A 16,096-nucleotide genomic window follows, 5' to 3' on the forward strand; every position below is an offset into this window, starting at 1 on the left:
GGGGAGTTGGAACAATTAAAGGAAACTATGAGATTGCAGAACGAGGAACAAGAGAGACAGTGGAATAAAAAACTGAAAGTATGAATTTGAAACTGAACGACAAAAGAAAAAAAAATAGGTTGGAATACGAGGAGAAGTTGAAGGAGCAAGGAATGAAGCAGGAAGGAGAAATCAGGAGATTGAAGGATACAAGGAGATTGGAGAGGGAAGAACGAGAGGAACAATGGAATAGAAAACAAAAAGAACGTGAATCTGAGGTTGACCAATTGAGAGAAAAGCTGAGGCTGGAGTACGAGGAGATAGACAAAGAACAGCGAATGAAACACAGGAAGGAAATGAGCCAATTGAAAGAAACAATGAGATTGGAAAACAAAGAGCAGGAGGAACAGTGGGAGAGAAAACAACAACTATATGAGTGTGAAATTGAACAACTAAAACGGAGAGCGAGATTGGAGTCAACGGAGATTGAGGAGCTCCGGAGGGAGAACGAACAGCTAATGGGGCTCAGAGAGAAAGAACGATTCAGATGGGAACAATAGAGGGAAGACTGCACGATGAAGACGGGGTAAGTGACGCACACACACACACGGAGGTAGTGGAGGACAATGGGGGTGAGCTGGTGGACTGGGTGGAGACCCGGTGCGAGCAGCTGGATAGCCTCCTCCAGGAACGAGGGGAGGGAGTATTCCCCCTTGAGGCGAGTCACGACCAGGTGAGTTCGGTCGTGCTTTGCGAGGTCGAGGGGACGAGTGCTGTGGACGGGTGCACGGAGAGCTTGGGGGGTATAGAGGCCCCAGAGACTCTTGTGGGGACACGAATCCCCAGTGTGGTTGTCCCTGTGTGTGTGGTGCAAGGTGTGAGTGCGTCCCCGTGTGTGGAAACGACCCCGTGTGTGAGTGGTGTGGTGGCGATGGTGCCAGAGTACGTGCTTCCCAGCACGCCGTGTGTGGATGAGGCACCGTGTGTGAGTGAGGCCGTGTGTGTGAGTGAAACGGCCAGTGTGGATGAGGAACCGCGGTTGAGTGCCCCCGCGTGTGTGAGTGAGGCACCGCGGGTGAGTGCCCCCGCGTGTGTGAGTGAGGCACCGCGGGTGAGTGCCCCCGCATGCGTGAGTGAACGGCCGTGTGCAAGGTCGCTGTGTGCAAGGGAGACCGTGTGTGTGAGAGAGCGGTATGTGAGGGAGATGTCGGTTGGCATGCGGGAGCACGCAGCCGCGTCTCCCGGTGTGAATTTAATGGAATGGAGTGTTAGCGTCATAACACGCAGGTGTGCGTGGGTCGAATGGCGACGACGGCGACAGAAGAAAGAAAGCCGAGTAGCGGCTGTAGCTGTTTCGGGGACCGTGCCGGGTTCACCCAGCAGTGAGCACGAGGTCCGTGCTGTGCAACGCACGAGGCCGCCACGTGCTCGCTTGCGAGAGTGAAGTCCCGGTCCGGAAACGCACGCGGTGGATTTGCCGATCCCGCGGACGGACAAAGTTTAGGCAGGATTACGGATTTGGACCGGATGGGTTCTTCACGCGGGCATGTGTGTTAAGCTCCAACGGGCAAAGCACATGTGTTCGCGTGGGGAACCCCTCGAGACGTGGGGCTTGTTTTTTTTATGCGCACGGTGACGCCATGGCTGCACGTGGGGTTGGAATCCAGCAGGAGGGGTATCCCTGCCGGATGGTACCGTCCAAGGAGGGACGAGGAACACGTGCAGCTGCATGACGTCACGGGCAGGTGTAAAGTGCGCGAGTTGCCGCGCTTGTGCTGCGCATGAAAAAAAAAAAGAAGCAAGCCTCACTTTCGGGTGCACAGGATTCCTGGGCAAGGGGTGGAAGACTCCCTTACCTAGGGCACAGGATGGAAACTAGTTAGGGGGAAGGGTTAGCTTAGCTAGACCGACTTCATGGGGCAGGGGTAAGTCCTCATGGAGTCCGTGGAATGGATTAGTTAGAGGGATTTAGTGAGCTTTAGGTTGGGAAATAAAATGATTTATTTGGAGACAGTGACAGACTTGTGAATGTGTAGAGGGGACGTAGCTTAGCTACTTAGGTTAAAAGGAACGTGCTGTAGTTGAAGGGACGACGTGGGAGCACGAGTTAGTTAGGGGAGGTAATTAGGAGGATGGCAGAGTTCAGCGGTGTGTGTGTTGAAGAGTTGTGAGTTGTGAGGTGAGTACATGGTGAGTGAGTGAGGCCAGCGGGTCTGTGTGTATGGAGCGAATGGGGAATGCATGGTGCGATGAGTGATTGGGGGGAGGAGTGACTCCTGCCCAAGGGACCCCGGGGTCAGTGAAGAGTGAGTTAGGGGGTTAGTTAAATTGAAAAATGGAGGTCGTTTTGTTGTTGGTGGGAGTGTAGGCTCGAAACCCGTTTGGAGGGGTACAGGAGCCCTGTTGACGGGCTGGGAGCGTGGCTGCGAAAAGTGAGTATCGCTGAGTGGGTATCCCGGGCACCAGGCTAGTCGGCCGTGGTAGGCCAAGGGCCCATGGGGGGCCGGGATAGCATAGTGGGCACGGGTGCGCCTGCTTGGTGCGGGGGCCCGGGGCGCCATTAGCCGCGTGGGCAGTGTTGTGGGCGCGGGTGACCCTCGGAAAGGGGCCTGGGAAGCCAGCCTGCCACGTGTGCGTTTCAGGGGAGGTGCCATGGGGGGCACTCCCCGGTGTTAAGGAGCTGGTAGGCTCGGAGGCAGTGTAGTGCCCGGGGGTGCCATCGTCGGAGAATCGGCAGAGGGTCGTGCCTGCCAAAGGGAGCCACGTGTCCCAGCCATGAGACCGTGTGAGGGCACGGGAAGAAAATTGGGGGGCGAGGCCCGAAATTGTGAGGACACCAACACAGGCGACGGGAATCTGGGTTGTTAGAACCAATAGTTTAAGCGAGAGGCGCTTGTTGAAAGCCCCGGGGTAGTTTAACAGTTAAATGGTTAGGGTAGATTAGGAGATGTACCCCTCCGCACCATCCATCCCCTCGCTGTCGTTGTGGGCCGCTGGACCCACTTGGTGTTAAGATTGCCGAACTCTGGGGAGGCCATTCTGAGGCTTCGTTGGGCCTTGGCACAGGACGTTAGCTCTCCCTTGTTCCCCTCCGGGAAGGGAACGTAGGGGTTGGGAGTAGGCTCGGTGACAGGATAGGTTAGCCGAACAAGGACGATAAAGGGGGTTAGGGGACGATTTATAGTGGGGAAGTAAAAATAAAAAAATAAAAAAATAAATAAGTTGGGGCTAAATTTGGGTTTGACAAATTAAGGGAGCGGGTATGTACAGTGACAGGCAAAGGCGATAGGTGGGAGGGAGACAGGTAGGTAGGTCCGAGCCCGCCTTCCGAGTGGCCAGCACCACCGCACTCCCTCCACCAACCTCCACTGAACGGCAAAGGCTGGCCAGCTTCATCTGCTGGCTGTGTTGCTGCAAGGCAGAGGCCGGCCCACTTCATCGGCAGCTGTTGTGTTGCTGTAAGGCCTGTGCCGGCTGGATCGTCTGCAGCTGTGGTACTTCAAGGCCTGTGCCGGCCAGTTCATCTGCCGGCTGTGTTTGCCTGCAACGGCCTTCTTCGGCGGGCTGTGTTTGCCTGCTGCCTTTGCCATGCCATGCCCACTGCCCATGTTCACCAGCCCCGTTCAATTTTGCTCTGCCCCCCCCTGTTCATTTCCATGTGCGCCAGGATCCGCAAGGCAACAGTTTGCAAGCTGCGAGAACTGCCCTGTTGGCAGCTACAACACGGGCCTGCAGTGGCGGCCCGTGCACCGTGTTTGCGTCCAACCATTCATCTATCCATTCGTTGTGTTCATTGCGTGTGCCACTTGAGCTGGCACGGAGACTACGTTTGTGCAGCCCATGCACCGTTGTGGTTCACTGCGTTCAGTTCAAAAGGGAAGGCCTTGGACTGCGTGTGAGCAGCCGGCCACGTTCCCTGTCACCTGCATTGTTTTGAGCCAGAGACTGCATGCGAGCAGCCTGGCTCCCTGTTAACTGCTTTTCTTTTGCAGAGTTCATTGATCCTGGGCCATGGTTTAGTGTAAAATTTGTAAGTTAAGGTTAAGATGTACTGTAAATATGAGTGCGCCCCCGGCATGTCTGTCCTAGCGCCGGCAATTTTATTTAAGTCGTCCGTGTGAGTGAGTTTGTTCAGGTAGTTACGCAGCCCTCAGGTTATTTATTTTGGGGACACGAATACCATGAATGTTGCACTCAGGGATCCGTAGGTAAAATGTACTAGGGGAAAACTACACATGATGGCACACGAAAATTTGACGACTCGGGACGAGTCTGTAAAAAGGGGAGGGGGTAGTGTTGTGGTTGACCAAATTCGCAAACCACCATTCAGGTCCCTTAGGTGAGATATCTCGGTAAGTATATGTGTAGTTAGGCCCAAACCCGTTGTCTAGAGGGAATAAATGTCATTCATGCGTGCTGCGACTCTTCAGGATAGCCGTTTTTCTTTTACTATCTTTATTTTGGACCAACCGCCATTATTACCACCACCAACCACGTCTCAACAGTCATCACAACATCAACCACCCACCACAACGCCGCTTCACCACAACAGCCACGACCTTTACCGTCACACCTCGCAACCGTCGCATTGCCACCGTTCTTGCGCCGCTTGTGGGTACCGGTACTGGACTCGTGCAGGGCGCGCACCGAACAGCGTGTACAAAACATCACGGACTTTCCGCAGAAAAATGGATCAAAAACGACTCACGCCCACTTTTGTTCCATCCAATCGGTGAGCGAGGGGCGATTTGGCCCCGCCTCCAGGGCGTTGGAGGGCGGTCGCTATATGCAAATTCATGGATCAAAAAGCATTCACGCCCACTTTTTCTCGGGCCAATGGGGAGCGAGGTGAAAGGTCGAAGGCAGGGGGTCAAAGGCGAAGCCACGGGGCTTATATAAGCGGCTGCGTTCGTCAGAAAAGTAGTGTGCGTTGGAAAGAGTGAGTTCGGAGTTCAAGAGAGTCGTCGGTGGAGCTGGAAGGAAGTTGCGCGTTGGAACGAGCTGTGCGTTGGAACGAGTTGTCGGCGGAGCTGTGGAGAGGTGGCGGCGGCGTAGACGGACGAGGGGGTGCTCGCGTCGGTGCCGGGAGCTGAAGGCGGGAGGCCAACGGCGCGACCTGGTCGAGGTGGAGACGCTCATCGCGGGACCCGAGACAGAATAAAAATCCTCCTTTCCCCGAGCATCAGCAACCCCCTCCTGTTTCCCCCCCCGCGCTGAGATAGTGCGACAAAAGGGGGCCCCCTTCCCACCCCCTACCAGACACTGTCCGCGAGGCCCGCGGAGTTGAGGCACCATCGCCACTTCGCGCCTCATCATCAGACGGGTAGGCCCGACCCGGTCTCGGCCCCAGGCCCGCCTCATTCTTGAGGGTGTTCTTTTTCTTTGCTTTGAGTGTGTGTGTTGTCGGCGCCGTCTGTGAAGTAGAATTGTATAAGTGTTGCCGTGTGCTCGGTAGTCGGATAGCTCTGCATTGTCTTCTCTTTTACATTTGCTTTTTGTGTAAAATTGCATTGTGTTTCTTCTTCTTTTCCATGTGCTTTTGGTGGAATTGTATATGTGTGCTTCCCGTGTGCCGCGAAATAAATGGGCTTATTATTGAACTGTTTTCCCCGCTTCGCTTCGTCATTTCTTTCATTGAATCCCCATCTTGCTTCACGTAAAGGGTTGGTCCTGGGCTAAGACGCCCGATAATTAATCGAACCGTCGAGGCCGACGAATAACACCGCTCGGTTATCCCGATAGTACGGAACAGGTCGCTTAAGTGGCCCGTGTCCGAAGTCGACCTGCGGCGAGGTGCGATCGCCCGGTCTCCCCTCCGTGTGGGTACTTAGGTGGGTCGAATTTGGCGAGCAACCCTATCCCACGCAGGGGCCGATTGGCTCGATCGCGGTGAGACCGAAAGGTCCACCCGTGACTGGTTCCCGGCGTTAGTCCGAGAGGGTCACGACTGGATTGTCCGTCCGGTGGGCGACGTGCCGCGATTCGAGTTACGTGGCCGTCAGCACGCCGGCGGGCGCGAAACCGCAACAATATATATATATATATATATATATATATATATATATATATATATATATATATATATATATATATATATATATATATATATATATATATATATATATATATATATATATATATATATATATATACATACATACATACATACATACATACATACATACATACATACATACATACATACATACATACATACATACATACATACATACATACATACATACATCAGGAAGAAATTAAATGAGTCAAAGACTGGGATTCCCGTGAGGTGCACACACTTTCCTCTCAGCTCTTTCGCCTGGATTTGAATCCTGACTGAGCTATTAACTGCCATCCTGGTGTTTCATAGGCAGGGTGATTCATCAATGTGTGTGCCATCCCTTGAATGGACGTTAAAGTTTTGTCCCATCTGACAGCATTATGATAGTGGATTAGATAGTGGATGAAGATTCCACGATGTCCTTCGCGAAGAGTGGGTGAGCTATTGCCGGTACCCTGGACAAATTCCAAAATTTCTGCCTGAACTATAACTGGGAAGGCAAGGCAAACTACCCAGTACAACGCTTGCCATAAAACTGCTTTGGCACCACCGACGCCCTGCAACACAGTATGGAACATCAGAATCAGCATAAAAAAAAATCAAGACAACTTTGACTTCCTGTCATATCTTTGTTTTTTGACCTATTCCGTTTTCCTTTGTAGGGTGTGGCAGTGTTAGTGTGGTATTTGTTCCCTGTTCCCTAGCTCCGTAGCTCAACTATGCCATTGGCAGTGAAGCAGAAGACAAAATTGGTGGCCTTGTGGTATGAAAGTAAATCATATGTGGACACCTGCCAGAGGTTCTTCCGGGAATTTCGACCTCAGAACAAGTGATGAACCCACAAATTGTGCCATTCAACGTATTGTGAAACATTTTGAGCACAAGGGTAGAGTGCACAACCAAAGCAAGGGCAACAGTGGCAGGCCAGCATCAGTAACCAAGGGCCAAGTCAACATCGACGCCATGTGGGATTCTGCAGTGGACAGTCCCAAGAAGTCCCACCGCCGGCACTCCCAGGAGCTCGGCATCAAACCAACATCAGTCTGGCATATCCTCACTCAGGAACTGAAGCTTTTCCCACACATCATCTCTTTGAGGCATAAACTGAGTCAATATGACATAAGAAGGAGACTTTTATATGTGCAATTGGCTCAGTGACAGGATGGAGCAGTACCCAAACTGGATCAACCTGATCTGGTTCAGTGATGAAGCCCCATTTCCATTTGAATGGTGCCATTAACAACCACAACAACATTTTCTGGAGGGCAGAAACACCTGAGATCACTGAGAGGTACCCGAAAGGGCCTAAGGCCACATGCTTCTGTACCTTCAATGCCAGATGGGTAACGCAAGGGCCTTACTGGTTTGAGAATGACAACAGCAGGATGGTGATGATCAATGATGAGCACTACTGGGCCATGCTCCAGAAGTTTCATAATGATCTAGCACAAAAGGTCACCCCAAACCAGCTCAGCATGACCTGCTTTATGCAGGATGGTGCACTCCCGCATTCATCTGGTGACACCAGCATTTTCCTGTGGCAGCTCTTCAGAAACCACCTCGTTGCCCTGGGTACCACTCATGATTGGCCACCCCATAGCCCAGACTTGAACCCTCTGGAGTACTGTTTCTGGGGAGCTGCCAAGGGCTCTGTCTTTGCCAACTGCCCTGCCACATTGGATGATCTGAAGTAGGAGGTGTCAGATGACCTCTAGGCAGTGCCACATGAGACCTACAGGAAAGTTGGACAGAATTTGGAGTCAGGATCAATACTTGTCTGAACTGCGGAGCAGCACACATCAAGAACGTCAATTGCAAGGATTTTGTGTAAATGCCAATTTCAGACCTTGAGCTCTCACTAACTCTATCAGTAACTTGCTGCAAAAGCAATCAGTGATAGAAAATACCAAGTCAGAAGCTTTCAAGAAATGTATGGTTCACGATCCTGAGGTTTCTGTTTCATTGTAAATGAACATTTAAAGTTGTGTCACTCTTTGAAACACCCTGTATGTATGTGTGTGTGTGTGTGTGTGTATATATATATATATATATATATATATATATATATATATATATATATATATATATATATATATATATATATATATATATATATATATATATATATATATATATATATATATTACTGTTCAGAAAGGCATCATCATTCATGTGCAAGGAGCCACAAGGAGATGCACATGCAGATGGTTCTTTTGGAGATGGTAACTGGGACTTCATTGTAGCAGGCCTCGGGCCAACCTGGCTCAGATTTTCCTCTGCTGCAGTCTATCAACTCGGAGCACGGCTTAATGTACTCTCTGGGTTGTTTGCATTACATGGCCGACACCAGGGAAAGTTTTTAATGTGTACAATAATTCACTCCTACCAAATGTCATGAGTGAATGGATTTACACGATTTCCTCACTTACCCATCCCCATGTCACTTTGGTTGCACAGGTGAGATCTCCTACCTTTGTGTTGAACGTGAGGGCTATGTGTGCACGTTCGGTAATCCGTACAAGCGATACATCACCTTCGTGCTTCCAATGAAGATGAATTGTTGCAGGTGGTAGATTTTACTTACCGCTCTTCTGGACTTGATTGCAGTAAATCAATTTGTCCTTTACGTAAACTTCCCCCCTGGTGCATGTTTTTTTTAAATTTTTTTTCCTCCGAGATGAATTGTTGCTCTTTGATTTGTATATGATTTCGCCAACACGCTCACACCCTTAACAGCTTGTTCCACGGTGTTAATGGAACATCTCGTTGCGTGGGTGGCCTGCACTCAACAGGCTGTAGTTTTTTGTCATCTGAAAATGGGGGATTTTTTTTGTTATATTTGAAATAATCTGTTTTGTTCGATTCCATAAAAGCTGCACAGTCGGGTTTATCATGTCACCATTTTCATTTTTGTGAACAGAACTACAGATGCTTGGGGTGATGTTTGGACCGAGGACGTTCCGGTGAAACAGCGTGCTCGGTGCAGCCATAGCCGAGCCGGTTCCCGAGCCAGCTGCAGTGTTTTCCCTGCGCCGGACACACCGCTGGGTGACCGGGTCCGAGGGCGGCCGGTTTGCTTTCATCCGCTCCGGCCTCCCGTGGTGCCTCCCACCGAATCCCGAGCGCAGTTCGAGAAAGAATTCTCTCGCGTTTGCAAGTTTGAGAACGCGCGGCTCGTGGGGCCCGGCTTTGCCTTCCACACACCGGGTCTCCGATAAGCAGCTGTTTTTCCACGGGGACTTGGATTCGCACCATGCCTTCCTTAAGAGGGTTGGTGAGGGAGACATCTCGTACGAAGTTCCTGGAAGCGCAGGAGACACGCGTTGCCTCCAGGATAGTTCACTGCTGCAAGGCGATGGGAATAGCATGCACGACGTAGGAAGCAACGGGGTGTCGACATGTAGGGTCCATTATAGGTTTCCATGCTGCCAGGTATTCGCAGGTTCGGACAATCCTCCGTCCCCCATCGCAACCACTGTGATCCCTTTAATTGGTCGAACGGGCATTTGTTTTCATTAAAATTCAAATGAAACATTGATCGAGCTTATTTTATCATACATGCACATAAATGGCTTTGTGTGTTGCACTTAAATGATTTGGATATAAAATCAGCAAAGTTACAGTTTGTGCACCTGCTTCAAAACAATGGAGGGATGTACTTAATGTAGATATATAATATATAGTGGGAAAGGGACACGTTTCCTGGGTGAGCAGCTCCTCACCTCCATCTTCTCTCACCCCATCCCTTCTCCCCCAGTCTCCCATCACCCACATTCTCTGCTAATGACACCCCCCTCCCCCCTCCCTCTTTCTTACAAAATCATGGGTCCGCCCTTGTATTGTGACAGGTCACCAGGATTTGAAAATCGAACCTTTTATAACATTGATCTTGGGCTCACAAACGAGTTAGTAAATAAAGCACACCCAGGACAAAGACATTAGGAGACATGATTGTACTTTAAGATCAATTACAAGGACATTTGTATCGATAAATTAGCAGAATATAATTGTGGGATTTGAACCTGGGCTCCCATAATTATGAATGATGTGCTCAGATGGGAGCAGCACACAGGCAAGTTACCCACTGTCGCAATGCACTGCTTTGAACTACACCTGACTGTATATGTATGTATATATATATATGTATGTATATATATATATATATATATATATATATATATATATATATATATATGTATATATATATATATATATATATATATATATATATATATATATTAAAAACAGGCTGTCTTTCAATGTCAACCATTGTGATTTATATCCAAGGCAATGGACTTGCTGATCACCTCTCGTGCGTTATGTGCAGGATCTCTGGAAGCTCGACCTGGGCGCGAAGACTGCGAGCGCACTTGCGACCAATCACAGGCCGTTGATCCGCGTGTTTTCACGCGGTGCATAAATTATGCAAATGTAGAGGTATTTGGGGCTCTGCCTGGACACGAGGGGCCACATGGTACGGGGGCGAGAACGCGACGGTCCCCATACCCCACCCCACTTTCTCTATTCCCCGCCAAGCTCACGCTCTCACTTCCTCTATTGCGCTCATTCGCTCTCCCCATCACTCTTTTTGCTCGTGGATCCGGGGGTTGATCATTTAATTTTCTGTGATTCGTGCCGCGCATCCAATCCATGACTCGTGGACAATCGGCGGAGATCCAGACTGGATAACGCATGATCAAACGACATTAGGTTGCGGCACTTAGGACACAATCATCTGGAAGGAACGTATGTCGTACAACAGGGAGCTGTAGGACGGGCGGGGATATCAGTGATCGAAGCAGTCGCACAGTTCGAGGCTTGCCGGTGCATTGACCAGCAAAGCACCCTCTTCACCTTCCCTCCTGTACATCCCTCGGCGCGCCTCTGGGTTGAACCGGGAGTTGGCGAGCCGCTATGCCCGCGGAGCCGAGCTCACGGCGAGCTCACCCCGAGCCTGCAGTCTCTGCTCCCTCCGGGTGCACCTATCCTTCGACGCCCATCTCGAAACGCTCATGCACCGTGGCCTCTGCATTGTCCGGCTGCTTGCCGTGGCTTCTGTGTACGGCCGCTTGCGTGCTGCTGTACTCCCGGGGAGAAGCGCTGGAGCGCAGGGTCGAGGCGTTGGAGAGGGTCCATGCAGGGAACGCGAGAGGACCCACCTTGGACCAGGTGCGTGTGCTCCACAGTCTATGTGTGTGCGCCCTTCTCGGGTTTGTTTAATTATCCCGCTCATTGTCTCTTAGAACATTTGTTTGTTTCCACCAACCTTGCTGTCACCGCACCCTGCGACCACCGCCCGCTGGGTCGGACCGTTATCTGCATGACGTCACAGAGACGATTACTCGTGTTCAGGGATATTGCAAGTCCTACGGATTCGTCTGATCTTCATCCCGAGCATCCTCTCCCTCCCTGCTTCCCGCAGGGTGTTTGACCGGTTTCTAGTGGTGGGAGATGAGTCAAATAATATATAAAAGTTTGAAGACTTTTATCAGTTGGCGAACAATACTTAACTACAGGTTTTATCAACTGAAAGTTGACAAAGGTATTCTAACCACCGTGAGAATTAAACCTCCATCGAAGATGCCAACTTTACCCTGCTTCCCACGAGGGTTAGCACACCTTGGTCAGCTTTCAGGTTAATAAAACCTATCGTTTGAATACTGTCCACCATCGTAGACCGACACTAACGTTCTCAACGTCTTGTATTGCTCGACAATACTTTGGCGGCATGGTGGATTCATAAAAAGTGGAGGCAACACCACGTTTTGTTTTGTTGTTGCCCCCCTCGCCCCCCCCTTTCCTGGCCCCTTCGTTATCAGTTCGAAGAGCAAAAGCGTGTAAAGAATCCAGCTCAACATGCTATTTGTATTTCCGAGATCAGATTCACGGCCTTGCACCTTGGCTCGGTGCCATGGTCGCCACCAAGACCTTGATGTTTGGTTTGACTCGTGACACTAGATTCTTGCAAGTTCAAAAGGTGCTGCAAAAACAAAAGTCCCGTCCAAAACATGCCTGTAACCTTTAACCCCTGCCCTAACACTTAGCCTGCATACAAACTCTAAACGCTATTTTAACCGATGATACGGTCGTCTCTTTCTTCCTGCTATTTTCATAAGTCTGCGCGTTTGCTCGCTGAGCGCGCGGTTTGAATTCTCCTCCCACCCTCACCATCCTGCGCAGAGCCCTAGGGCTGCCTGGCATGCTCGGCTTCAACACGACGGGCCTTGGATGGAAGTTTTTTTTTTCTTTCTTTCTTTCTGCTTCTCGGGAATATTATCTGCGGAACGTGGCTTGACTGCAAAACACTCATTAGGAGTTTGTGGTTTTCACCAATGTTTTGCAAGTTCGATTTGCAGTTGTGGTCAAACTTTCCAGAGTTTGGCTTATTATGGTCCAGTGGAAACGTCACGGTCTTGCAGTAACCGAGAAACACGAGAGAGATGGCATGGTGGAGTTTCAAAACAGCAAGGATTACTTACTCGCATTCCTAGTTCCTTTCAGTCAAACATGCATTTCTTCATCTTCATCTTCATCTTCATCATCATGCAATCCTGCTTGGGTCACCACTCCAACTCTGGAAGTCAAGGTAGGAATGTGGAAATTTGTTCACGGTGCCGGCAATAGCTCGCCTATTCTTCACGACGGACACCATGGGATTTTTAACGTCCACCAACAAATGCTGGCAGGCGGGCCACAAGTTTAACATCCATATGAGGGACGGGCACACGCATCGATGAATCGCCCTGCCTGTGAAACACCGGAATGATAGTTTGTAGCTGGGTCAGGATTCAATCCTCAGCGAGACAGCTCGTAGGCGATAGGATGGCCCAGAGGTACGCACAATCAGCCTCATTCCTCTCTTGTTCTGTGCTATTTATTTCTCTTTCCACCTCTTTTTGCACAAAATGAAAAATGTCAATCAAGGTTGTCCTCCTGTATTCGAGCAGGTGAACATCAATTTTGATTTGAACAAGATTCTATATATCTTGAGTTTTTCCCAACTTGTCAATCTTTATGATCTGTCGAGTAAATAGATGTCAGAAGGCATGAGATATACCTGGAACCTGACACGTCGCCCTCTTTGGAGGAGCCCAAATGGACGTCATAGGCTGGGGGACAGCTTTAGGAGGTATGGGGACTCGTCTATGAGCTGCATAGCCTGGGTTTGAATATCGAGCAAGCTATGAACGGTCACCCTGGTGTTTCACGTACAGGGCTAGGCATCGATATGTGCACCATTCATAGGAAAGTCATGAAGCCGGAGGATCCATCTGCCAGCACTGAGGTTGTCCTGTGGATATTAAATATCCCATGATATCTTTGGCAAAAAGTAGACGAGTTATCATGGGCACCCTGAAACAAAACAAATTCCTGCCCTCAGTGACTGCTTTGAAGGCAACAGTAAACCATGCAGCTCAACCCTTGTCAAGAGACTGCTTCGGCAGCACCAACAATCTGTAAAAACTAAGGCTCATTGATGATGCAAGGGGCATCCACTTGATATTTAAGAAAATGATGGAGGGGGGAGTGGTCGTACCTGAATTGAGAAAAATATGAAAGACAAGTGAGTGAAGAGGGGGAGAAAAAGGAAAATGAGGTTGGGAAAGAGGAGGGAAGGGGATAAATCGGACGTACAAAGTTGTGGGGAGATGAGTCGGAGAGGTTTCGAGAATTCCCCGATTTTATTAATTTATTTTATTTTATAAATTAATTAATGTATTTTTGGTACGTAATATATCGACAGTCTAAAAGCGTTTGTTTGACACATATTTTCCTCCATCCACCGATGTTTTCACTCCTGTTTGTTTGTCTGTCTGTTTGTATATCTGTGAGCAGGATATCTCAAAAAACCAAGTTTTGTCCAAATATAGTAGGATTTGGACGAAACTTGGTGGACAGGTTTGGTGTAGGACATGGACGAACTGGCTCGATTTTGGTGAAGATCCGGATTCGGATACGAGAATTTTTTGATTGATTCTTCACCGTTGAGTGATCGGGCCAAAAACAATATATGGCGCAGTATCTCAAAAAGTTATGGACAGATTCGGACGAAACTTGGCGGACATGTTGGGTAGGTGACAAAAACAAGCCGATTCGATTTTGGTTCAGGTTCGGATGCAGATCCAGCCTATCGGTGGATACAAAACGTAAACTGTTTAGCCTGGCAGAGGTATGTGCTCGACCGAGTGCCGTTCTTGTTCGGCTATGTTACACAAATATTACACCTACTGGATGTAATGACACCAATTGTTCACACACAGATTACACACCTCATATTCAAATCTTTGCCTGTTTTCTATAACTGCTTTGCAAAATGTGTTTGAGTCTTGTAAAAACAGAAATCATCAATTCTATATTGTGCACAAGAAGAATGTGCTCCATAACACACAACAAATTGTCTAACAGAGGGATATGTCGACAGCATCTCAAGAGGTTCATGACCGATAGATAACACAGACCTGTCTGTCTTCTGACACAGCACAGGTGTACAATATTGCATTCTGGGAAATGTACATGATCTTTAGTCTGCCTTCGCTGCAAAGGGGGTAGGTGCATGTGTGTGTGTGTGTGTGTGTGTGTGTGTGTGTGTGTGTGTGTGTGTGTGTGTGTGTGTGTGTGTGTGTGTGTGAGTGATAGCTCATGGACGTCATCAAGTGCACCATTTCAATTTTTCAGATTGTGAGGTGTGGTGTCCTGGCTTCGGACATGTTTATCTGGCATGGTTGTGATTCCTTGATTCTTTTGTCTGGCTGCAAGATGTCACACGATCATCTATAGCTTATTCGTGATGTAGATTTTATAGCCAGGCTTTGAAAAATCAATGTAGGACGCATGGGCTTGCACTCCAATTCTGTAGGTTCAGAGGGTCCTATGAAGTGATGACACATTCACAAAAGCTCCGAATTTTTTTGATATTTACAAACAACAATGTCTTTATAAGATATGAGCAATATTCTTTGGAGATTAATTTGTCATGAACAGCATATTTAAGATGATCACCCCTTCCTTCAACAATTAATTAACCTTTCTGAGTATGGTCTCAGAAAGACCAATGGCCCGACGGTGAACCCATCCACTCTTTTTACCATGCAGTGACACATCATGAACGCTGGGTGGATGATCAGACTCCTAAATCTGAATGTTCTGGATGTTTCTAACTCAATTTTAAGGGGATTTGAGCCTCATCTGAAAGCCAGATGTTGTGTAGGAAAGACATCAGGGTGATCATTGAAATAAGGCAGTCCGAACAGTTTTTTTTTTCCAGAAGATTCTCTTGATACACTCTGGTTGTATGGCTCGAACAATCACTCCTCCTCAAAATGCAAGGAAAATAAAACTGTCAGCATTTCAGGAGGGAGGGTGGGGTGACGGTGGAAGCACAGTTGTTTTAATTCTTCTCCCGAGTTGCTCTGAGGGTGTTCACAGTCAATCACAACCAGTGGAGTGGCACCATAAGTTGACGAGGCCATGAGGGATGGGCAGATTATCTCCTCCCTGCAGGTAATCAATGAGCTCACGGGGGTTTTTTTTTTCATCAACAATCCCATCGTCGCAGGAGACTTACCATGTTGTCGTCATCACCGTTTACATTATTTGAACCTATAACCTCCTGGGACACCAGTCCAGGGTGTTCACCTCGGGACCACAACTGTCCTCTCTGCCAAAAACAATTTTCTTCATAAGAAAACGTTTTCTTGAAATATGAAAAGTTTTCTTGAAACAAGGAAACCATGACAAAATATTTTCTTATGAATTAAAAAATTTTTTTCAGCTCCTTATCGGAGCATTCAAGGCTTTATGATGGCACGTCGGATTGTGTGGTGCCAAATGCAGCACCAAGCAGTATCTTGACAGTGTGATCTTTTCGGATGCATCTGTATCATAATATTTGTATAAACTCCTCATGTTTGATCAATAATCATGGTAGCACAAGGAAACAGTTTAAAGTAATCACCTCCCCTACTTCACCTGTTCCCTAGATGTTTGAGCAATCGCAGCGGCACCGCATTGCACGAGAAGCTCCACATAACTGCATCTGCCGTCCAGGTGAGGGGT

General features: G+C 48.6%; 1 protein-coding gene across 6 annotated transcripts in view; it reads left to right on the forward strand.

Moving 5' to 3' along the window:
- LOC147027053 (uncharacterized) overlaps positions 1-16,096 on the forward strand; it is a 167,481-nt gene that overhangs the window by 50,648 nt on the left and 100,737 nt on the right. For 3 of the 6 annotated variants that reach the window (XR_015058654.1, XR_015058652.1, XM_085883164.1), the window contains 2 exons: positions 8,498-8,606; positions 8,961-9,576. Coding sequence is in view for 3 of the 6 variants with exons in the window: in XM_085883164.1 (XP_085739290.1) it covers positions 8,498-8,606; positions 8,961-9,258 (407 nt within the window). In the remaining 3 variants the exon portion in view is untranslated. Of the gene's footprint in view, positions 1-8,497; positions 8,607-8,960; positions 9,577-10,385; positions 11,210-12,218; positions 12,627-16,020; positions 16,088-16,096 lie in introns of those variants that run through there. The other 3 variants (XM_085883162.1, XM_085883163.1, XR_015058653.1) reach the window with 3 other exon arrangements.

Source organism: Eptatretus burgeri, chromosome 5 (assembly GCF_056783735.1).
Source record: "Eptatretus burgeri isolate ZD-2024b chromosome 5, Ebu_testis_v1, whole genome shotgun sequence".
Classification (NCBI taxonomy): Eukaryota; Metazoa; Chordata; class Myxini; order Myxiniformes; family Myxinidae; genus Eptatretus; species Eptatretus burgeri.